The sequence below is a fragment of the Cetorhinus maximus genome, chromosome X (genome assembly GCF_964194155.1).
Source record: "Cetorhinus maximus chromosome X, sCetMax3.hap1.1, whole genome shotgun sequence".
NCBI classification, from domain to species: domain Eukaryota; kingdom Metazoa; phylum Chordata; class Chondrichthyes; order Lamniformes; family Cetorhinidae; genus Cetorhinus; species Cetorhinus maximus.
In genome coordinates, this window is record NC_135917.1 from 2,189,326 (window position 1) to 2,214,854 (window position 25,529).

Consider the following 25,529-nt stretch of genomic DNA (forward strand, 5'->3'; position numbering starts at 1 on the left):
TAATGGCACATTAAAAAAAGCCACGTTGGAGCCAGTGAGCAGAGAGGTGCACGTTGCCACATTTGGTGGCAAACTGAGATTTAAAAAACTCTGGTTCAAGGAGGTTTTTTTAAAATTGTAATTCAGATTAATTTATAGCCAAAAAGCAATATAAGCAGCACAATGGCAGGAAGAGATGCCAGGATACAAGTGTTTAAAAGACAGGAAAGAACAATCTTGAAACGACAGGACTCCAAGAGCGGTATAAAGTACATAAATCAGTTAGCAGCATTTGGTGAAGATGAGAGTCTGCTGTAAGTGAATACAAGGTAGAAAAGGACTAGATGAAAAGAACAGCAGCAGTGGGGTGGGGAGATAGTAGAGGAATGCCTAACCTGGCATTGGTAGGCAGAATGCCCAAAGGGCAGGCATCACACCTAACAAGTTGAGAGAAACCTCCAGCACATAATGAAAGCTGTTCAAATTATTTTAAACTACTTTCCAAAGTCTTAATGAACGAGTGTAATGGTGCATACAAAGAATGAGCATTAGAAATACAGAACGCTGGTTGGAAGGGGAAACATGCAGCCTTTTCAGTCAAGTAATTTGATGTCAAGTGATTAACTTGAATTGCCCAATGAGTTAGTGTTCTGCTGAGTGGATGTGAATGGAAGCCTCCACCTGGTCATCTAGAAAAGGATTGCAGGTAAATGTTACAGCACTGGGAGCAAAGGGACAGAGAATCCAGCAGGTTACCAGGGAGGACTCCAGACACCAGGTGCTTTAATTATAATACAGAAAATATGGTTGGCGCAGAGTTTGGGAGACGAGTGCTGCTGCAAGACAAGAGCGTATAGCAAATTGCGCAAATACATCTGGACACCAATGCAGTGCGTATCCAAGCATCCAGATGTCATTGGATGCGAGTCCAAAAAGCCAGACATTGTAGCCACTGCATGGTTAGATAGCTTTGCGCCAATTGGTTTTCCAGAACAAAAAATCTGCCTGAGGTACTAACTTTTTGTTCCAGTTTTGTTCCACAAATGTGGGCGCAGTGCCAACTTAACCAGTAGCATCAGCCTGGCTTAGTTGGTATAATGCTCACTTCTAAGTCAGAAGGTTATGGGTTCAGGCTGCACACTTGGCAAACATCCCTGTGAAGTATAGAGGGAGTGCTGCATTGTCAGGGGTGCCAACTTTGGAATGGAACTTAAGGTTCCATTACTGTACTCTGGTAGATGTGAAAGATTCCATGGCACTATTTGGAAAGCAAAGGAATTATCCTGGTGCCCTGGCCAACATTAATTCAACCAACACCATCGGAAACACATTAACTAGCCATTCATCTCAATGTTGTTTGCAAGCTATTGCTGTGCGCAAATTGGCTGCCGCATTTGTCTGCAAAATACAATAAAGCAATCGACTGGCTGTGAAATATTCACATAAAAAACTACCATATAAATGCAAATTAATAATCTTGTACAACACCATACTATCCTCAAACAAATAGGTGGAGGCAGTTTAATAGTACATTGACACATGTTGTAGGCATATGGCAAGCAGTGTCGTGACTCAAATAAAAAGCTGCTGTACCTCTTGTTTGCGTACAGAGAGGTGACAGGAATAAACAGGATTCTCACCTTTCAAGTCACTTTACAGGTGCCAAGTGCACAGTTCATTCACACTGTTGAAGGTGAAAGGATAGGGGAGAGGGTAAGGGAAAGCAGCCTGGTTTACAGACTTAGTTATTTAATGCAGCTATTCCTGCTATAAAGTGCAGGTATAGTTTTTGGCAATGTCACAATGGGCTCAGCTGCAATGTCTTCTCGCAAGTCCCTATTTTACGGTGAGAACAGGATTATCCTCAATAACATTTTTAATAATGCATTACAATCAACTGTGCTGCAGATGGAAATGTATTCAAAAGGTGTTTACTGTAGGAGATTGGATGCTGGTTTCCGTCTGTGGTGCAGCAGCCTGGTATAATGCCATTCTGTCTTTCACTGATGTCTGTTCCTGCATATCTGCCAACTCCGTACCAACCTTAGATTCAGTTTTATCAGGGCTTGTTCCAGGCGAGGTGTGGTCTGCATGAAGCGCAAACAGAGCCAGTTTCAACATCAATCAGTATATCTCCACATCAAAGCAAAAAAAAAAACACCCTTTAAAATGCTAACACAATTAGACTCTTAATGTGGCATATATTTCCCCCACATCAAAGTTACACTTCTGTCAACATCAACCAGGGTAAAGGGAGATTTGGCCCTACACATCTGGCAACGATTCTAGCTCACATCCGATTTTGTAGCAGTTTACTAATTATGATGCACTTATCAATTTTCATTTTCCCCTTTAGTTGGTTACTCACCACTGACAGCATTTCATTTCCACTATCATTTAGTCAGAGTAGGCATGGAGGTGTCATTGGCACCTGAATCTGCATGTTATCAAAAAAAGTATTCATTTTATTTCCCCGAAGTGATAAGTCCCATACTGTAGTAATCCTAATGGACATCTACATTGCTGTACAATGCTACAAATGAAGTCTGTCGTGTGGCTGAATTGGAATGGACGGAATATAAAAACACTTCTTAAGGCAATGTCCTACTTCTCAATACCTCAAGACTAAAGTGGGTTCAAAGTTGGCAAATCCACACAGCAGGGTGCCCATATGTTTTGTCTTTGTGGGTTATAAAGGATACCATGAAGCTGCAGAGGCCACTTATAATCGACATTCCCAATAATGTGCAGACATCTCAAATTAACAGCTCTTTGTATTCTCATTTAGGATATCCAACAATAAGACAATGGTACCAAAAATAGCCCTTTCCAAGTATCCAGGCCCACAAAAATCAAAAACAGGACACACCTATAAGCAATGGATTGAGGTAAATAGTTGCCTTGGTTTTGATGGATGAATTACCAGGGGTTATTGGGCTGCAAGTTGTCTGAGATGGACACCTCTCTAACACAGAGTATTGTCATCTGAGAAAATGAATCAAATCTCCATGGATTGTCCCTGCCCCATTTTTTCTGTAAAACACTACCCTCTCCATAGCAAGTGTGCAAGGAAATGAATAACTTGCATTTACATAGCATCTTCTAACATAGGGGCAAGATGTGGATAATAGGTTGCAACTGCATTGGAAGCAAGGTAGGACTACAAGCAGACAATGCAGTGAGGACAATTGTAAGTGGTGGAGAGGACAGGGTATGAAGCTCAACTCTGGTGATTGAAAGGGCCCCAAGGTTCCCCCATACTCCCCAGGGGCCAAAACTATGACTTGCCCTCTATCTCATTACTACAATTTGGGCCATCTGCCAATACACTTCACCCATGCTCAAGGGAGACAATTCCCATAACAGGCCCACCCCTCTTGAATTGAAACGTAATCTTGCATTTGCAATGAATGAGAAGCATTGTGCTTCAGTGCTTATAAATCGACCCATTTGCTACTGTTAGACTGGATACAGTACAGGGTGGCTACAGTACACAGCCATACTCTTGACCTCAGTGGAGAGACAGCAAAGAACCGAAAAAAGACACCACCTCTCAGGTCAGGCTATAAATTGTTTATTGCAAGAGAGAAATACACAAGAAATGAGAAAAAAAGCAATCCAATAATTTTGTATTGTGTTGAAGTTCAAAAATCACCAAGTCATTTTGAAACTTAGCGCTTCAAGCTGACAGTTTGTAACACTTGGCCAACGAGCCTCTTCAACCTGGCCCACAATTCTTTTCTTCTATTTGCAGGTCATCATGTGGTTTCACCTTCCAAACCTCAAAAACAGCTTCCTGATTAGGGCAGAAAATGCTGCTCCTCCATTCATGTAAGTGCACAATCAGGAGGCAGCTTCCAGGCCCAGGAAATCCAGGCCCAGGAAATCAAGAGCGAGCTACCAACTTGCAAACTTACAGACAGATCTACCAGCCACGTTAGCAGTTAGTGCAGAAGCAGCAGCAGAGGAAACATCAAAAACAGCAGGGAACAGATGGTGGGCTCAGATCTTTAGCTACATGCAGGCCATGTAATGATTGGACAAAGGGCGTCAGATAAACATGGCTCCCAAAAGTTGGACGCCCCTCCTTCAATCAAAGTCCAGGTTGTAATTCAACAACTTTAGATCTTAAACCCCCCTCCCCCCATCCCCACCCCGTTTCTTTTCCCCCCCCACCCGCCTTTTTTTTCAATAATTTATATAGATTCTTCTTTCCCCACCTATTTCCATTATTTTTAAATCTAAAACTAAAACCTTTAGTCCTTCCACCCCACCCCCACTAGAGCTGTACTTTGAATATCCTGTCTTGCATTCTTAATTAGCACTTTTCTCAGACAAAGACCGCCACCTTCAACACCTCTTTGACCCTTTTGTCTCTGACATCTTTTGATTATCTGCTCACACCACACCCTCAATGTGTCTCTTCCCCCCCACCCACCTTAAACCAATTTATATTTCTCCCTTGTTGAAACTATGCTTCAGTTCTGCTGAAGGGCCATGAGGGCTCGAAACGTTGACTGATTTCTTCTCCGCCGATGCTGCCAGACTTGCTGAGTTTTTCCAGGTAATTCTGTTTTTATTTTGTTTTGGATTTCCAGCATCCACAGTAGCTTTTAGCTTTTTGTTTTTATCTTTGTGTTTTTACTTAGGTGAGTTGGAGCTCCGTGAACCTCAGTGATCTGACAATATGGTTCATCTTAGTGGATTGTGGAATTGGTGAAAGCATATTTGACTATAGCCCAAGGAGCTCAGAATAAACAGTCACTCAATACAGATCAAAGAAGCAAATGGAGTGTCTGGAGCATAGGGTTATCGTAATTGTGTTTACACATCCCCAGGAAGCGCTGGATACTGGAGACAATGCATTGGCTGCACTACAGTTAGCCAATTGTTAGCTATTGTGTTTTCTTGCAGACAGCCTGATTCCATTCTCAACAGGTGACCACGAGAAGAGTGTTTCCACTTTAAGTCATTCGTTCAACTATTATGTACTCCGAATGGGGAGTGAAGAAGGCTGCAGTGAAAAAATAATTGAAGATGACATCAGGGAATGCAAAAAGAGAGAGAGAGAGACTGGAAAATAAAACTAAAGACGGGCTTCAATATTTGTTCTGGTTACAGGCCTAAATCCCAGTTTTAAACATAAAATTTATCTTATAGTCCTCAATTAGACATATCCACCTACAACAGCTCAGAATGCACAATTTACTGTTTATGGATGGTGTCCAAATGAAGGATTAACAGACACATGCTATGATCACTCCATATTCTCAGCTGAGTTCCAAAAGCCAGGGATAATTGCAAAATGAGAAGAATCTTATTTCCCCAACACTTCCCCAAGTCAGAACATTAAAAGGATGAAATGAGTGAAACTAATTTAGAATTTAAACACTCCCAAATTGCATACCTCTCCCTTTCTCTACCCCAACATCGTGCACCCTCCCCACCATGCAATGAGCCTTTAATACTACTACTTTAATAACTATTTCTCCCAACCTAGAAAAACCTTTGTTCTTTCTCCACCTCAGCTGCCTTTCACACCACAGGGATTTTAGGATTTCTGTTGAACAGCTTGGAAAGCCAATGCAGCTCCTTCACTCAGGCTGAGCTCAGCATGACATTGAAAATGCCAGGCATACCAAACTGGAACAGCACCTCATCTTCCGACTAGGCACTTTACAACCTTCCGGACTGAATATTGAGTTCAACAATTTTAGAGCATGAACTTTCTCCTCCATCCCCACCCCCTTTTCCCCAATAATTTATATAGATTTTTCTTTTCCCACCTATGTCCATTATTTTTAAATGTATTTCCATCCATTGTTTTATTTCTACCTTTTAGCCTATTTCGATCTCTTCCCCCACCCCACCCCCACTAGGGCTATCTGTACCTTGCTCGTCCTGCTTTCTACCCTTAATGTCACCTATTAGCATATTCCTTAGACAATATCACCACCTTCAACACCTCTTTGTCCTTTTGTCTATGACATCTTTTGGCAATCTCCACCTATCACTGGCCCTCTATCCAGCTCTACCTGTCCCACTACCCCGCCCCCCAACCCCCGCCCCCCCAACCTCTTAAACCAGCTTATATTTCACCTCTCTTCTATTTTTCCTTAGTTCTGTTGAAGAGTCATATGGACTTGAAATGTTAACTGTATTCCTCTCTGCAGATGCTGTCAGACCTGCTGAGTTTTTCCAGGTATTTTTATTTTGGATTTCCAGCATCTGCAGTTTTTTGCTTTTATCCAAAAGACCCATGCTTGGGGAGGTGAAAAAGGTCATCCTGTTATTTAGAACTAATAGTCCCTGAAGAAAATAAGGCCTATTGAAGTGGTGAAACCTTTGACGATAAATTACAGGCGTAATGGGACAATAGTTCAGGCATGAGATTTTTAAAGATAATTATCACAGTCCAATTCCAAACTGAATTTGGAAAACAACGAAATACTACAGGACAACTGGACTGATTATTTTGCAAAGTCACACAGAAAAGGTTACATTTTGACAGAAAACAGTGACTTCTTGCTGGAAATAAGACAGCTCCGTGAAGAGTTCATTTTGCTATATTTCTGATTACAAGATCAATGGAGGGTGGGGAAAAGATCAATGGAGGGTGGGGAAAAGAAAAGGCTGCATCACACCATTCCCCTAGTCACAGCATCAAGCTGTGAACAATTCCAGTGTTCTCTCCTCTGCCATTCTACTGTGAAGTCAATTCCATACATTGATTGCTGAACGAAGAACCTCCTAACTTCAGCTGAGTTCAGTTTTAATGACACCATGCATGCCCAAATAGATGGTGTTGCCATGGGATCTCCTCTAGGCCCAGCTGTCTCAAACATCTTTGTTGGGTTCCATGAGAAACAGGTCTTCAATGAAATGACACCTAACCTCCTACCCCTCGCATATTTCCAATATATGGATAATATGTTTGCTATATTTAAATCCGCAGCTGCATGTAAAAATTTCCTTACATGTCTTAATTAGCTCCATCCTGCGCTCGAATTCACCTATGAAATAAAGCAGTCCAATGAACTCCCTGACGTACTAGTTGAGAAATCTACCAGGGGGTCGGTCTACTGCAAACTTACCTTCACTGGTCAATATACGTGTTGGGATTTTTACAGTTCCACACGCTATCATTGATCTTATCGGCAACCTCATGAATTGGGCCCAAGCCATTTGCTCACCATGCAGGCTTGTTGCTGGAATAGGGTGCATCAAAGGCATCCTGCAGGATAATGGCTACCCTGATCAGATCATTTCACACTGTATATCACGCAAACTCATGAACGAGCTTAAGGCCATCACTTTTGGCCCTGAAAAGTACCCAGGATACCTCAGATTACCCTGGAAGGGAAAGGTATCTCAAAAATTTGAGCAACAGGTGAAGCTAGCTGTTTCACACTGCTATGCAGTAGCAACACAAGTGGTATTCGCTACTAACAGGATGCTGCCGTGAAGTCAAAAAGACATTCTGCCCATCACACAAATGAGTAATGTGGTATGTGAATTTCAGTGCCAGTGTGATGCCAGGTATGTAGGCCGTACACCCCAAAGACTGGCAGGTCATGATCGTATCAAACAGCATGTCCCAGCCACTGTTCGCAATGGGCAGGGTACAAACTGTACCCAACCAGCCCGTGCTTGCAAAACTCAAAACAGTGTCCCAACATTAGATGCAATTCCACGATTGAGGATTATTCAGCAAATGTTATCCAATGTGCTAAGAATTACTCTGACAACCAACTTAAGATAGTCAGTTGGGCTCTCAGTGCGGCGCATTTGCGTGTACTGCAAACTACATATATTAATACACAGGCCCCTGTTCTTTGTAGACAGAAAGAATATGTACACACATTACACCTGTTTCAGCTAAACAAAATAAGTGACAGCCATTCGCTGTCTCATTCCTTGGGGGAATGCCTTGACCAATCAGGGTCAAGCTGCCTGGTTTAAATTTCAAACAATGCTTGGCAGTTAACTGTCAGTCACCATCACTGGTGCATCCTCAATGACAACGCCACTTATCAACCAATCAGCACTCTTCACATACAGTATAAATTATTGCTTTCCCCTTATATTGGTATTCTTGCAAAGTGTCCTGATGAGTGCAAGACAAAAAGACATGTCTCTTTTTTCAGCAATACTCAAATTTATGTTTCATCAGCTTGAACCTGTGCCCCTTGTTCTTCTGTCACGTTCATCTTAAAAGTAGTTTTCTGGATATATCTTCTTGATGCCATTTAACAGATCATACAATTCCAAGCCACTAAGGCTGAAAAAGGTTGGTTTTTCTAACACATCCACCAGTTCCTCAGTTCAGTTCTCTAATGTTGATGATCAAACCGATCGCTCTTCTCTACAATACCTCAACAGCTCTTGTCTCAAGGAGGAGAACTAGACAGAATCAAGGCTGGTCAAGCACACTGTACGTTTGAGCTTTACTTCCTAGTGACTTGCACTCCACGTTTTAACCAGATAATTCAACGTGGCTTGCTTTATTGACTGGAGCTCTAGTATCTGAACACCAGAACCAGTTTAAACTATGTGAAGAACAAAGTATATGTTAGCAATTTAAATAAAAAATTATATTGACTGAATTTCAGCCATTTGTCAACTCACTGACATACTTGTCATTTTACATTCAACTGTAACCCCCATCACTTAGTTTGGTATGAGCCAAGAAATTGAGTAGTTTCCATTGGGCTTCTGCTTTGCCCTTCAATCAAGTATTTAAAAAGGACAACAGCAGCAAAGGGGTTGGCTTGTGTTCCAGCTTTCCTTTTGTTTCTGAAATTTCACACTTCACTTGCCCCAGATTGTGCTCGGTTTATATTGTTCATGCCAAATTAGAGTGCCTTTGTCCCACCTTGCCCATGATGCAGTGTGTTTAGCAGACTGACACACTCCTAAAACATTCATCTTTAAAAGAGCCACAAAGACAATTTTAAAAATATTACAAATTGCTGCACCACAAAAGGCCAAAGATGTCCAGCATCTGGTGTACAATGTGGCTCCTCCCTGAATTACTCTGTAATTACATTTTGACTCAAGTCTTTTATTAAGTCTAACATCATGCCAATGTGGCCTAGCATTAGGAATGCATTAACAGAACATGGCTGCTTCTCCTCCCAAACAAACTCCACCAACAGCTCATTATATTAGCTCACCCCTCAGGACTCTGCTCAAAGAGATAGAACTGGGCACCTTGCTCTCAGAATACCACAAATGTGAAAATATGATTACTTCTGCCTATGGGACAGAAATGTAGCTCGTATTGGATTAATTTTCCATATTGCACTGCAGCAGTGCTTCCCTCCTATCTGTTGCCAATACCCAGTGGGAGTTGGGCATTTTAAAAGAAACGGGGTATCGGCCCACATACCAACTCAAATGGATGACTCCTGTTTGTAGACTCTTTTTGAAATGAAAAGCACAAGTTGAAAGCTTTTACTGTTTAGTTTTCATTCTTCAAAATTACCAGTCTGCTCAGTTGAAAAGCAGACAGAGGATCACTTTAGCTGGAACTTTTCACAAATACATCATGCTGTTAAATAACCCCAGAAGATATTAACAAGAGGCAGCAGACTGGAGGGGAAATCAGGGATGCAATGCATTGGGGGTGGTGGGAGATGTAATCAAGTGGAGATTACATTTGTCATGCGACCTTGAACCTGGAACGATGGGGTAGGGTGCTGTTGAAACAGTTAATCACAGGGAAGTCAGAGGCACACTTCTGGACAGGACAAAGATGTTCAGCAAAACAGTTGTGACTCAGTTGGTTAGCACTCTTGTCTGAGTCAGAAGGCTCTAGGTTCAAGTCCTACTGCAGGACCTGAGCACAAAAAACAAGGCTGACAACTTCAGTGCAGCACTGAGGGAGTGCTGCACTGCCAGAGGTGCCATCTTTAGGCCATGTCTGCTGTCTTCAGAGGGATCCTTGGCCTTTTGGCCTGGCTCTGTTCAGCCAGCGGGCCCGACTCAGCAGCAAAGCCTCCGGCCTGGAGATCAGCACTGTGGAGTCGGTGATTGAATTCAGTGTAATGTCTGCTGTGATTTTGATCCCTGCAGCCTGGTTTCTGGCTCACAGAGAACTTCAAGAAGCGGGAGTGAAGGAGTGTCCGCAGCCTCACCAAGAAACCAAAGCTCAAACTTTAACACTCCATTTTCTCTCCCCTTGAGCTGTCTCTCTGGAGATCAACATTTCACCTGTCTCTCTCAGAACCATCCTTTACTGCAATGTTAAACATTGTCACTTGATGCTGTAGCTGATGTCAGTTACAATAAAGCTTATTTAAAATGAAAAAAAAAGTTGCCCAATTTGTGTTCAGATCTCCCTCAGTGCATTTTTGCCAGGGGAATAAAAATAACAAAAGGAAGGGTGGAACTGGAGGGATCCTCAGTTTATGAATGATCAAAGAATGCCCTTAATTACTCCTTTTATCAGGCCTTACAAATAGTTTATAAGTGAAGAAAGCCTTCCCTATTGGGATCAGTTTTAATAGCAAGGCAACGGAAAAACTGATCAAGTAGTCATCCACAAGGTGGTGGTAGACTAATGACACTAAAAGGGCAAGAGTCCTCAACCTTGATAAATTACAATAGACAACAAACAAACTGACAATAAAGGGAATTACTAAATATAGAAGTTATACAGCCAATGACCAAGAGACAAATGTGGTTCCAATTTATAAAAAGGGCCAGAGGATAACTACAGACCTGAGGGTTTGCCATGAGTAGTGGATAAATAATAGAAAATGTCTAACGACAGAATGGTGAGAATTTGAGAACCTGGTAGATCATGTGACCCCTTTAAATGTACTGAATTCCCTGGTTAACCAAATATACTATATCTATGAATCTTTAGCAAAACCTTTGACTCACCACAAAGGAAATGCTAAGTCATGAAACTGGAGAAAGGAAACAAATATTGGCAGTCCCAAAAAAAGTTGGGAACAGTCTACAGCAACTTACACAGAAGGGGAATCTGGAGATTTTTTTAAGCAGAAAAACACCCTAAAATTGGTCAGAATATGGAGTACTGAAAAAGGCAAATGTGATCTTGGGATGCATAGCTTGAGAGATGGAGCACAAATCCCAGGCCATGATTATGTTCATATAAAGCACTAGGATTTGCTCACCTGGAATATTCTGCACAGCTCTGGACATCAAATCACCTGGAATGAGAAGAGTGAGAGAACATTGCGTCTTGGAGACAGTACAAAGGGAGCAAGTTGATAAATGGGGTTGGACAGCTGAGTTCTGAGGAAACACTGCAGATACTGAATTTTTTTTTTAAAAAAGGGATTTGATATTTAAGATCCCAAAAGAAATAAGTCCCTACAGGAAGGGGTACATGGATTCAAATAAGATACCACTTCACTCAAAGTGGTAATGTGGAACAGTTTAACTATAAGCGAACATTATAAATTTTTATCAACTTGTATTTATTTAGCACTTTTAACATAGTAAAACATCCCAAGGTACTTCACAGGAACACTATCAAACAAAACTTGACGCCAAACCACATAAGGAATTATTAGGACAGATGACCAAAAGCTTGATCAAAGATGTGGATATTAAGGAGCATCTTAAAAAGGAGAGAGGAGAGGTGGAGAGGTTTAGGGAGGGGATTCCAGAATTTAGGGTCTCAGCAGCTGAAGGTACAGTCGTCACAGATGGTGGAATGATTAAAATGCAGCAGGCCAGAATTGGAGGAGCGCAGATACCAAAGGGCTGTAGAGGTTGAGATAGGAAGGGACAAGGCCCTGGAGGAATTTGAAAACAAAAAAAGGTGAAAATATTAAAATTGGGGGGCTGCTTAATTGGGAACCTAAGTAAGTCAGTGGGGCACAGGAGTGATGGTAAACAGGACTTGGGGTGAGGTAGGACATGGGCAACAAGAGTTTTGGATGACCTAAAGTTTATTGAGGGTAGAATGTGGGAGGCCAGACAGGCGAGCACTGGAATAATCAAGTCTAGAGGAGAAAATGATGTGGGTGAAGGTTTCACCTAAAGATGAGATGAGGCAGGGGCTGAATAAGGTGATGTTATGGAGGTGGAAATAGGCAGTTTTAGTGATGGACAATGGAAATTTTCATCTATGACATTGAAGGGTGCAGTTCTATGCTCCCAAGCATTTGGGAAGCAGGGTAAGAAGAGGAAGAAGGGGCCAGGAGGGGTCTAAGTACATCTATTGGTGCCTCATGGGGGAATCATTTCTGTTTGGATCTAATGCCTTAAGACATTTCACAGAATTTTGTTGAAATTCAATCCAGGTTTTTGCCTCCTCTAGGCATTACTACTAGAGGTGGCACACAAGGTTGTGATTTGATACATAGGCGAGCACTGAGTCACATATCAACCAGACTTTGCTCTTTTCAGGGGCTGGCGGGTTCTCTGTGTATTACAGCACTACATGCCAACCCCTCAGGGATGGGATGAGGCAGGGGCCTCAGTGCATCCGCGATAGCAAAGGGCAACTAAGATGATTTACAGCCTGAAATCATTGCAGTATGAAAAATGGAAAAAGTGTCTTGGGTTTGTATTTACTGGAAGCACCTGAGGGCTTGAAAGGTGATCTGATGCAGGTATTTATTATGAAAGACAAGACAACATAAGTAGATAGTGTACTTGAGTTGATGGGAATAGATAATGCCTGAGGCCACCCACTTAATTTGCAAAAGTGGACAGGTAGATTATCTGAAAATTTCACTTTTCCCAGAAGTTGACTGAACATGGAACAGGAGTCTGCGAAGAACTCTTTCAGAGAGCTGAGCAGAGGCATGATGGGCCGACTGGCGCCCTTCTATACAGTCCTTCAAGGAAGCAACAGATAGACTTCTAAAAAGTGATCATAGCATAAAGAAGGTAGGAGTAAATAATTGTATTTGGGACCCCCTGGGTCTTTCTTGATCACCCATCAGGGGCCAGAGGGATATTTTTGTCAGGCAACTGCTAAATTGGCTCCAACTCTTTTTTTGCCTCTCACAGGAGGCAGTGGGTGGACGAGGAGGGATGGTTGATACATGGGGATGAGGGAAGATGATGAAGGAAGAGCAAACATGTATCTCGATACCCATTTTTCCCCCTGAACTCAAACAAGCACAATCCTACACATTGATTTGTATGGCACAAAATGTCCAGTGCAACCTTAGATCTACAACAAAGATAAGGTTCAGCGATAAATACATGGATATAATGCAGCTGCAAGGCAAGTGTCAGACTTCAAAGAGCAAAAGGCAATTCAGCTGGGAAATCTTCAGACTGCAACAGAGCAGTATTAAAAAATTACAAGGCATTCAAATTTACACCATGAAGTGGGAGGGAGGGAGAAATGACCAAATGCTACTTGATTCACAAGCAATGAAACATTTAGGAAAGTCAAAAGGCAGTAGGAATGCTCCAATACTCCAATTTGAGAGTTTGAAATTATGCAGGTGGAAAACATTTAGAAAGCAGTAATTTTTCAAAGCACAGCACAGTTGTTGTAAAATTAGCGAACACCAATAAAAACAGATAGCTTCTTCCTGGTGAGTTGCTGCTAATAATCTAGGGGAATTACCCAAAAAGATGGAGACATACCACTATTAAACTGCTTTTGAGGGCTGAGGAGAAAGGAGATGGTACAAGATTCGGCATGAATGATTCATACCCCAAAAGATAATGAGCCACTGATGTACTCCAGGAAATGGTGAAGGAAGATCAGTGAAACTGCCTCAGTTACACTCATTAAAGTTTTCAGCAGCACTGCTCTGAAACCAGTCCTGAATGTGGGTTCATTTACACCAAAAAGGATTGACCCACCTAAACTGTAGATGGCAATACTGCACAGATCAGATAAGAATCCAACAAAGTCAACCACAAAACTAAATGCAGGTACATTTATTTCAAGTCATGGAAACCCTGTAAAGCTTATTTCTCCAAGATCATTCACCAGCAAAACCCAATAATTCTGAAACCTCACTCTCAGTTTAACAGATTTCATTGCTGCAAACAATCCCAGATTTTCCCAACACTGCAACAGTGATCAGTAAACCAGAGATTGATCAGGTCCAGTCTTGTGATCAGCAAGTAATTACTAATGAATTTGAAAAGCTTGACAACCCTGGACTATGCAGTTATCTAATAAATAACTAGTAACCACTGCATTCTGCTGAAAGCAAGAAATGAGCAGTTACTCTAAATAACTGGTAAACAATTGCCTATTCCCCAGAAAAATGGCATCCCTTCATCAGTTTCACTTAACGATGTGATTGAATACAATGTTCTGTTGTGATCTAAGCAATGGAAAGTCAGTTCTAAAGCATACACACCATTAAAATGGTAATGGCGTCATTAGGAGGAATATATAATGCTATAAGTCAAAAGGGAAAAAGAGAGCATTGCTAAAAAAGCTGGTTTCAGTCCAACAGCAGTATAAAACTTGAAACATCTGGTCATGTGGCCAAGAGGCTGAAGTGCTTCAGGCTGCTGTAGAAACAATGCACAATTTAATCAGGGCATTTGCTGCACCAGTAAGGCAACCGGTATTACACAGCCAATTCAAGGCCCTGCACTATAAATGCAACACAGCAGTTTTCAGAAAGAAGCAAGCACATCAACATTCTTTAAAGTACACTTGTACTAAATAACTTTCATTATCCAAGGTTAATGACTCAAAAAGTCAGGGCTCATTTTACTGAATGGAAAACAGTGACAGCAAAACGTACAAAAAAGGAAACTCTCACTCCTGCTAATACCTCCTCCAGAATGTGAAAAAGATACCTCTCCAAACTTAACTATATTTTCCACTAACACGAGAATCATTTAGTGAACATGGCAAAGGCAAGAACATAAACTATAAACTCTCTACTTCCCTTCCCCACCACCTCCCCAAACATATGATTTTAAAAAACAAATCCTTACCAAAATCATTTGATTTTAAATCACTTGTACTTCCCTCCCTTGCTTTGTTCTCCACGTCTTCAATCAAACAGCTGCCTTCCATAGTCTTGTCTAACCACTTCTTGGAAACATCAGACTTGAGATGCTGATCTCTGGTAGCCTGCTTGAGAGAACAAAAACATCCAGCATGTTCAACCCTGAGCATTTATCTGGGAGGAAGCACTTCAGGATGACACTCTCGCTCACTCTTCATATCTCATTAAAATGAAGCACAGCACATGATTTGACTATCAATTACAACTGAAAGCAATCAACTTGCTCATGACATTATCTTTGTTGAAGAAAGCAGATCACACAGTTAAATCAAATCTTCTTTGTCTGCCCATTGTGATTAGTATATTGCCCAGCTGAAAAACACTACCAGACTTAATTAGCACTTAAATCCCTACATGGGCAAAAATAAACTCAGACAATGAACTGAATGTTTTGAGGCCTGTCCACCCAGGTTCAAACCCATATGATTGAACCACAAGCCTTAATAAACCTACATCCTGCTAATGAGAGAACTGCACTGCCATCTGGATTAGCAGAGTTCAAAACCCTCGCAGTGCTTATGGACAAGACTGATCCCATCTGCAGTGATCGCAGGGCCCCTTTAATTCCATTTCCAGATGGCAAAAAAAAAAATGACTGGTACCTATGCTCATTTGCAACTCCAGATGCCACTGGTAATTGAATTATCTATATTTGCCAGAAGCAATCATTTTAAAAATTCTTTTGCTGGTGTATACTTTTCAGCAAACTAAAGGCTTTGAAAGATCAGTGTGCTACCTAACTCTATGGTAGCTTTTACATCTGCCATCTTTAGCAGCTTCAGTACTGTGCAGACAGCAGAAAGATTTGCTTCAGCTGCTCAATTCCAAACATAAAAACACTCTGCATATCAAAAGGGCTCATGTGTGTGTAGCATTTTCTCATTTGTTTAACATAATTAAAAAACCTTCCTCCCCCATTGATTTTCTCCCAGCCTCTCCTGAAGTATAGGCTACTGTTGTGGCACAGTTCTATTGCAAAAGGCAAGTCGAATCATAGAATGGCACAGGAGGCCATTTGGCCCATTGTGCCTGCCCCACTCTTTGGCAGAGCTATCCAATTAATTCCACCCATCAATATACCCAAGAAGCCAATCTGCACACAAGCATGGACAGCAAGTTTGGGTGGACTATTCAATAGTAGTCAGCATCACAGCCCAATTTGTCTTGAACACATGCATTTTTCAGTAGGGTCACAAAATAATGATCAGGAGTGGCTGATTTTTGATCCGGCAGGGGTATCAACTAAACTAAACTATCCGCAACTAAACCGGAGCCCTTTTCTAGTCTGGATGGTGTATTTCACAGGACATAGTCAGTATGAACAGTGACAAAATAGACTAGACCAGGACAAAATTGGGGTTAATTGAGATTATTCTCTCATGTACCATGTTGAATCTGTTTGGCATGATTTATTTGGATATCCTTTCCTATACAAATATGGTAACTGAATTTTGAATTTTTAAAAGTACCTTTATGTTTATAAAATTCACATAAAATGTTACTGTTGTTCCTTCTCATGAAAAGTTATCAACTTGAAAGGTTAACTCTGTTTCTCTTTACAGATGCTGGTAAGTATTTCCAACCTTACTTTGTTATTGTGCTTATTTGGCATATTGGAATTCAGCCAGTAGGTTTACAAGAATTAATGAATTTACATTTGGACAGCATCTTAAGCAAATGCTCAGACCATCCCAAAACACTTTACAACTGATGGATTAAAGCACAAATGCAGCAAGCAATTTGCACCCAGCAATGTCCCATAAACATATGAATGAATGTACAGATAATTTGACAGCATTGGTCAAGGAGGGGTTCTGATCAAAACACTGGACTCTATGATCTTCTCTGAACATTGCCAAGGAATCTTTTTTTTATTCTTTCATGGGATGTGGGCGTCGCTGCTAGGTCAGCATTTATTGCTCATTCCTAATTGCCCCTTGATGTGGTGGTGAGCTGCCTTCTTGAACCACTGCAGTCCATGTGGTGTAGGTGCTGTTAAACCAAGGTCATTCCTTGCCTGTTTAACATCTCAGCCAAAAGACATGCCTTACAGTATCTACAACTGACAGAACTCTCAACACTTAAGGGTGAAATTGATGGTTAAATGTTCAAAATACTCATGGCATAGTAGTGTGGAAGGACAGAAATCTACAATTAGGTCTTCTTGCACAGTTCAAGAGGACATAACCCAAAATCTCACGCCACTTACTTCACTGAAATCCTAACAACACTGTTGAGAACTCAAAAATACTGCTGGAAATCTGACAGGAAAGCAGAAATACAGGAAATATTGAACAACATTGGTGGGGCAAACAGAAAAGTTGCTGTTTCAGATGTGGGACCCTGCATCAGAACTACTGTAAATGGACAGTATTCACAAAAGGAACAGAACAAGGAAGGAGAAAACAACAAATACAGACAAGAAAATAAGCAGAATGACCTGTAAAGCAAGAACAAGGGGATGAGAAAATGCTAGAAGTGACGGGGAGCGAGTGTTAATATTTCAGGTTAATGACCTTTCATCAGAACTCTGACAAAAAGTCATCGAGCTGAAACATTAATTGTTTCTCTCTCCACAGATGCTGCCTGACTTGCTGAGTATTCCCACCTTTTTCTGCTTTTGTTATTTCAGGATTCAATGTCCATTGGGTTTGGCTAGGGCTGGTGAGCGGGGGGTGGTGGGGGTAATATTAACAGGGAGGAAGGAGAAGACTATTGGAGAATGGGTTAAGAAAAAGTGCAACTTTAAAGTTTAACATAAGAATACAAGCAAGAGCGAAACATCCAAAAAAAGGGAATAAAAGAAACAGCAAGGAGAAAAAAGAAGAAATGGTGGTGGTGGTGGCAAACAAAGAAAAAGATGCTCACTGCAAAAAAATGTCCACATCATCCTTGAATGTAATGTTGGCTAGGACAGTCGGAAACGCTCTCTCAATCAGTAATCCCTACCCAGAGAGGCAAATGTTTTAGAATACAGTTACATTTTATGACATATCAATCTGTGTTGAATGATCAAATCAACACCAATACCTGCAAGTTCCCCTCCAAGTCTCACTGTCCTGACTTGGAACTATACCGCTGTTCCTTCACTGTCACTGGGTCAAAATCCTGGAACTCCCTTTCTAACAGCACTGTGGGTGTACCTACACCAGATGGCCTGCAGCAGTTCAAGGCGGTGACTCACCACCACTTTCTCGAGGGCAATTAGGGATGGGTCATAAATGCTGGCCCAAGCCAGCGATGCCCACATCCCATGAAAGAATATATTAAAAAATGTGTACTGCTGGCAGCTTCAGTAGATGCTAAGTCACTTGCTCCAGCCACTGAACAAGCAAAAGGAATAGACCCACTTCCAATTCAAAATGTGCCTGTGCACTATGGTGTGGTTTTCTCCTGAAGAGCAAATCCTATCTCATCATGGTTATATTTTCTGGGCACTGTATATGTAGCATCAATTGCTCAGGTGAATAACTTCATGCTGCCAGCATCCATCCAGCGAACAGGACGTTCACATTTTGCACAAAATTCTACCTCTTGCATCCTATATTTCACCCTCATCACCCTACCTCACATAGTTCCCCATCCCCCAACATTCAAAGTCCTCATTCTTGTGAGCAAATCTTTTTCCACGAACCTTATCCCACTCTAAATCTGCAATTTCCTCTAGTCCTGTTTTCTAAGCACATCCTCCACCAAGCTGATTCTTAACTACTTTCCTCAGTTCCATTAATGGTAGCAGAGTCTTTAGTTGTTTTGCCCCTACACAAACACTTCCCTAAACCCCTGCTTCTTCTCTCTCTCTCTCCTATCTTCAAAAGCCTTCCAAGATTTTTCACCTTGCCTTTGAGCCACATTCCCCTGATAGTTCCCCAAGTATTGCTGAATGATTATTTTCACCTCAAACACACTTGGCTGTGATGCAAGTTGTACTGTAGACTTAGGTCAAACATAACCACTGCTACACCATGCTCCTAGGTAGATTTTCTATTTAATTCGTCCCTTGAACGGTCTGCTAATATCTTCTGGATATGGTCATGCTGGCGTCCAGTTTCACAGATGTCAGTAGTGTGTGCTCAAAATCACAAAGGGTTTTGATAAAGTAACTAAGGAGAAACAGTGGCTGGAGAGTCAGTTAATTAGAGGATACAGATTTAAAGGTTATTAGCAAAAGAACCAGAGACGACAGGAGGAAACAATATTTTACACGGTGAGTTACAATGTGGAATGCATTGCCAGAAAGGGTGATGGAAGCAGATACAATAGTAACTTCCAAAAGGGAATTGGAACTCCAGGTTTACCATTCAAATACTTCAGTTATGTGGTCATTCTTCATGCAGCAAGTTTAGGTAAGCTATATAACCACAAAAGCCTCAGTTGAATCCAATCTTGTCCTCACCAGCTAGCCACACATATCACAATTTCTAATCAGGGTCACTGGAGCAGAAACCTTGTGATCCTTTTCTCCCCTCTTTAGTCTGGGGAAAGGTGGCATCAATTGCAGCACCCTTTCTGATGCACCAACAAGTAAAGCCAGATGAAAAGGGATTGAAGCTGGGACTTTCTGATTTCCTCAAATATCTTCTTTCACGAGTTTCATCATTAGAAGTTCAATTAATGAGCACAGATTAAAAAGTTATGGATTAAACAAAAGCTAAGAATAACACTCACGTCAAGCTATATTTTAAGATTGTGCTCAATGACCTTAAATACAGACATCTTGATGTTTAAATTCAGTTGTTTTAAAAACCTTGCTTTAAAATTTGTAAGATAGATTGTTAATTTTTTAAATCAACAGAATCAGCAGAGTTGGAGTTAGAGTTGCCTTTTACCAAGTCCAAAAGTCAGACATTGGTAGAACCTCCCCCCGACCCCCCGACATAATAGCATAGTTCAAAAAGGCTGCCAGCCACAACAAATAGAACAAAGCCCACAAACTTCAAAGCTACAGCAACCAGTCACAGTCCCCGTTATCATAGGATGTTGGGAGATACACCAGAGCAGACACTGGAGCAGAGGCACCATGATTCTTACAAGCAGGATGAATTTAAACCTCCTATTTTCTAAACATCCAGATAGGTGGCTTGTCTAATCATATACAAGCTGCTAGGCGTGCATCTGCTTTAAAAAATGTTTAACTACCTTGTCCATAAAGTGAGATGAATTTTGAAAGTTAACTTTAACAATGCTGACCAAAGGCTACAAAAGTTAGTTCAAGTGCAGTTTGCATTTTGTTGCATTCAAGGCCTCCTCGGCTACAGTTACTGACTATATAGTGTACGTCAGTGCCTTGTACATGTACTGTTTCTGTCGTATGGTTGAGGGAAAGCAAGGTCAATTTCACCAGCTCCCATCTCTTTCATTACCAACACTGGCTGCCTTATCAGGTCGGCAGGTTTCAAATGTAAAGTACTTTAAATTAGAGTGGTTGCTGTTTATGGAATTCTCAATATTGTCTGGCAATACAGCACTGATGAATAATTTAACAATAATTTAGCTATACAACAACATTAAAAGGTGCAGTTGGTGTTAAATGTGTGTTAATTATTTTATCAGCATTCTATATTCATCTACCAGGTGAGAATAAAGCACCTAGGATGTTGTTAACGTTCTTAATAGTGTGAAATGGCACTTATGCTGTGTTTAGACCACAAAAACAATACACAAATGCTGGTGATCAGGAATTTGTCAGAAATACTGCTGGGCAAATTCAATAGCACTGATGGCAAATACACATTCTGTTTAAAACTAAATGTTGTATTGGTAGATTTCACCAAATCAGGTCATTAATTAATTCTCCCTCCCATTCAGAGTGGTCTTCCTCCTTCCACCCCACCCATCTCCACTTTACATTTTTCTTCAGTTTCAGCTCCCACCCAATGCTGTAAAATTAGTAAACAATTTATTAAAATTAAAAAAGACCAGAATTAATAAAATTAACAAAGAATAATTCAGAGGCACAGAATACAGCAGTGTTCAACTCCCTACAGCAGTAGGCTCATTGGGCAAGCTATTGTTATTGATGGGGACACTTTAGAAGTCAAACACTTCCTATATCTTGGCAATTACATTTCGAAGATCCAGCAGAGAATCAGCTGTACCAGCACAGCCTTCCAAAAATTGCACAACTGGGTCCTCAACAACAGGAGATCTCCATGAGAGAAAAAAGGGCTTTAGTGTACAATGCTGTTATTGTCACCATCTTTCTATATGGCAGACACACTTGGGTCATGTACCAAAGGCATGACCAGGTGCTGGAGAATTTCCACCAACAGCACCTGTGCAGGATACTCAAAATCAAGTGGTAAGACAGGCAGACAATCTCCAGCATCCTCACCGAAGACAATTCCTCCAGCATCACAACCGTGATCATGCAAAATCAGCTCCACAGGTTTAGGCACTATCTGCATACCAAATAATCAGCTTCCAAAGCAGATCCTCTTTTCACAACTTAGGAGCGGCACGCCAATGCAAGGAGGGTGGAGGAAACATTTTAAGGGCACTCCGAAGGCCCCAGTGAAAAGGGGATAAATTGTCAGTGCCGAGTAGGAACATGTCACAAACTGTACCATGCAGTGGCCCCTCATTCAGCAAGCTACACAACTGACCACAAACTCTGCTGCGGAGCAGTGACAAAGCAGGAGAGCGAGCAGAACCTGGCTCAAGAGTCTCCGCTCCTCAGGGCAACTCGTTCTCGATGTCCAAAGACCTGTAGCTCCAGGATTGGCCTGCTGAGTCACCCGAGGACACGCAAATCGTGACACCTGGCAGACATCATCCTTGTTTCGAGGGACTGACGGCCACGATGATTGGGCAAGAGCTGGGAGCCAGAATCAGACAATTATTAGCCAGTGGTCAAGCCCATTGCAACAAAATCTAATTGTGTCCTCATTTGATGTCCCCACAGTTTCTGGCAAGAATCATCCCTGCACAGAATCAGAATGGAGAACCCTGGCTGATTTAAATTCTCTCCTTGCTCTTGTAGTGCCTGGTGAAGATCATTTAATACAGCAAAAACTAAGCACTGAACCTGACACCTTTGGTCTGTATGGCTGCATTTCACACATGGTACGTTTACCAATCATGTTATTGCAGGAGTTGCTTTTGCTTAGTGATCAAAAAAAGTTTGGGGTGTCAAGAGACCAGGATAGTTGGCTCTCAGCTGCTGAAATGGGATTTTAGGAGTCTGCATGAAGTTTTTTTTTTAAAAATTAAAAGAATGGAACTCTCATTCCTTGCAGGGAAAGGGGGTTAAATTGTTTCAAGGCACCAAATACAGAAGCAAAGGTTTGACAGTTAAACAGACCGTCTTATCATGAAAGCTGGGGATATGAACTGTTGATAGACACCAAATCAGGGTATCAAATTTCCCCAGGGATCTAGGTGACCTTCATATAAGCTGGGTGCCACTTGAAAAGATACCGAATACCAAACATGCAAGAACATGGCACTGTCGAAGTGAAGCAACACATCAAAAGACTAAAAGAGGTACTGACCCAGTTCTGCCGTGAAGTTTGGAAAAGTTTCTCTTGCCCCGCTCAAAGGAAAAAAAAATTATAAGGATGAGCCAGTGCAAAAGAAATAACTGTGGAAAGCCAAATCATGTGCTTGAGATGAGTAAACAGAAAGAGCCCAGTGTTTCATTGTATGACTGCATGTATCATGTGAATCATTTGACTTTATTTAAAAAGTGAGAAACACTTTCTCCCTTCAGTACCCTTCCATGTGGTTTACCAGACAGATTAGACGGAGATATAAGCTCTTTTACAGCTACTGCAAGCTTAGTTTTGCTTCCTGATCTCAAGAAAAAAATGTTTCCCCAGATCAGGGGGCATGCAGGTGATTTGCCTACAGGCTAGCATGCAAACCAGCTTGGCAAAGGAGAGTCTCAAAGCGAAGGAGAGGATGAGTGATCAAGCAATAAAGAATTGTATTTAAAACCATTTCTTCTTGTTGAAATGTCTCAGAGCTTCCCACAATTTCCCCCCACCCACAGTGAATGAACAAATTTGTATTTACATAGTGCCTTTTAGGATCTCAAGACATCCCAAGTGTTTATACCCAATGAAGTATTTTTTGCAGTATAGTAATTGCTGTAAGGTAGGAAATGCACCAGTCAGTTTGCATAAAGCAAGATCCCACCGACTTGCCTTGTGTAGGCAAGTGTCCAGCCTTGTGTAGGCAAATGTCCAGCTTCTGTTTAGCAGCTCGCTTAATAGCACTAGAGAGACCAGGAACTTGCATTGTGGACCATCAGACACAAGCAATGCCCAACATCAGCTGCATAAGGCACATCAACTGCTTCACTGACAGAAGGTGCAGTTATAATGGAGAAATTAATTCCTGATGGCAACACTCCTGCTTCATACCCAAACATGGGGCTCCCTGCCACTGGCAACCATCCCATTCAAAGCAGTACTCAGACCGAGCATCAGGAAAGGCTGTCGTATGAACTTTAGCATCCTACGCCCATGTCAAGCTGCTCCCAACCATTCCAGCACTCTATTCTTAAAAGCAGAATTCCTTCGGAGAGTGACTAGGCTACTAATGAAGTTGAGTCAATTGTATCGTACAAAGGAATATATCCATGTCATAACTGCTGCTGACACAAAAGCCAACATGCTTTCATTTAATTTTAAAACAACTTGCTTCAACCTACAAAATCTATAATTAAGATAATAGGTTGAACAAAAAGCAACTTTAAAGCAAATTTTGAAAAAAATGTAACAAACATCCCCAATAGGACCCAAAGGAGTTACACTAACAAGTTATCTGGTATCAGTAATTTTTAAATACTTCAACAGATTGTACAATGGAGCCTTGAATCAGCTATAAAGAAGGGGATCCCTGACAGATAATGGGCCCTCTGGAACTGTGGTCAGCTGCTAGGGGCAGACAGACGCCCTCGTACATGTAGCCCTTTCCAAACATTGAATTAGTTTAGAGCAAGGATTTGCTACATGTAATGTGAGGCCACGTTGAAGAATGTGTAGGGGAGCAGAGAACATCTTCTGCCAAATTGCTGTCATTACCCTCCTATCCCCATTCCCATTGCATATGGTTCTCAGATCAGTCAACTCAAGAGCAACTCAAAGATTTGGAGAGAGAAATGACACAGAACAAAATACAAGGGGTTCCTCCACATCCAGAACAGTTCATCAGAGCACTCCTCTCCATTCCCGAGACTGCAGACTGCTATTCTCCCCATTCTTACAAAAATTCAGATACACGAAATAATGAGTGCGCTGAATTTTCACTGAACTGCAAAACAGTATTGAGGTTTTAAACTGTGTATATAGTAGCAAGTGCAAATTATTCTAAAACCCATCCTCTGATTGTTTAGGAGATAAACTGAATCCACTTGGAGCCAATCTCACTATGAGCATTACCTGCTAAAAATCTTAGCTTCCTGTTCCTCCCACAGACCAATTTTGAAAAAAGAGAGACCCTGCAAATATTCACGCAAGCAACTTTCCAAATACCCAGAACTAATTAGAACAGCCCATGAAGGTAAAGCAACACTGCTCTATTTGTGCCTATATTTCTCACTCTTTGGTCTGTTCATGGGCTGGAGGTGGAAAGGGACAGGCTGGCACCTTCAACTCACTGGTAGATAAATAAAATAAGACCGCCAAAAATCATTGACTGGAGCTGCAAATTAATGGCAACATTAAATTTAAATTTCATAGATTACAACAGTGACTACACTTCCAAAAGTATTTCATTAGCTGTAGAGCACTTTGAGGTTTCCTGAAAGGCATTATATAATGCCAGTCTTCACGTTCTTTCTCACAGTCCACAAAATTGTATTTTGCACAATTAGGGCGACAAAAAGCTCAACAATCTAGAACCATGCTACAAAGACCAGGAAATAAATTCAGTTGGTGTTGACTTAGCTGATCTCAGCTGGGTTGTGGTTGTGGCAAGGGCACTACAATTGACCTCAGCTCCCCTAACTACATAGTAGAAAAATAATCCATCGAGAACACAGTCGAGGGAGGAAGGCAATTTACATCCATGAACTATAACCCAACAATGTGCAAACAACTTTGGGGAGGAGAGAGGGTGATCAGAAGAGAGAAAAGAGGAAACGGAAGGATAAGGGGTTGACAGGGAGGGAGTGGGTGTGGGAAGAAAAAAAAAAACTTCTGTCCATTTGAGCCAACAATCCAAAGAAATATTTACATCCCTTTTCTCAAGAGGTGGGAATTCATTCTGGTATTTGTGTCCTGCAAGCACCCGCATCCCCACCACACATTACACAAGAGGACATGTGAGCTTTAAGTATGTGCGGCCTATGTAACATTGAGAAAAACCAATCACAAACCCATCATAATCCTATCCTCAACCAGCATCTACATACGACCACTCTTCCCGGTAGCATCCAAGATAGAGGACCCTGGATTATCTTCATTGTCCCAGTCCAAAAACACCATCAATTGTGCACTAAATCAACTAACACAGCACAGACAGAGGATTGCCAAAGTACCAGGATCAGTCTGTATTTGTACTGGTTTTTTTGGAGCAAACAAAAGATCTTTTCCCCTTTTTCCAATATTAAAATTA

General features: G+C 41.4%; 1 protein-coding gene across 3 annotated transcripts in view; it reads right to left on the reverse strand.

The window, feature by feature from the left end:
* lima1a (LIM domain and actin binding 1a) overlaps positions 1-25,529 on the reverse strand; it is a 124,675-nt gene that overhangs the window by 15,039 nt on the left and 84,107 nt on the right. For 2 of the 3 annotated variants that reach the window (XM_078534617.1, XM_078534618.1), the window contains 3 exons: positions 14,893-15,034; positions 11,127-11,162; positions 1,915-2,066 (listed from right to left, as the gene is read on the reverse strand). In XM_078534617.1, the coding sequence (XP_078390743.1) occupies positions 1,915-2,066; positions 11,127-11,162; positions 14,893-15,034 (330 nt within the window). The remainder of the gene's footprint in view (positions 1-1,914; positions 2,067-11,126; positions 11,163-14,892; positions 15,035-25,529) is intronic. The other variant, XM_078534619.1, reaches the window with a different exon arrangement.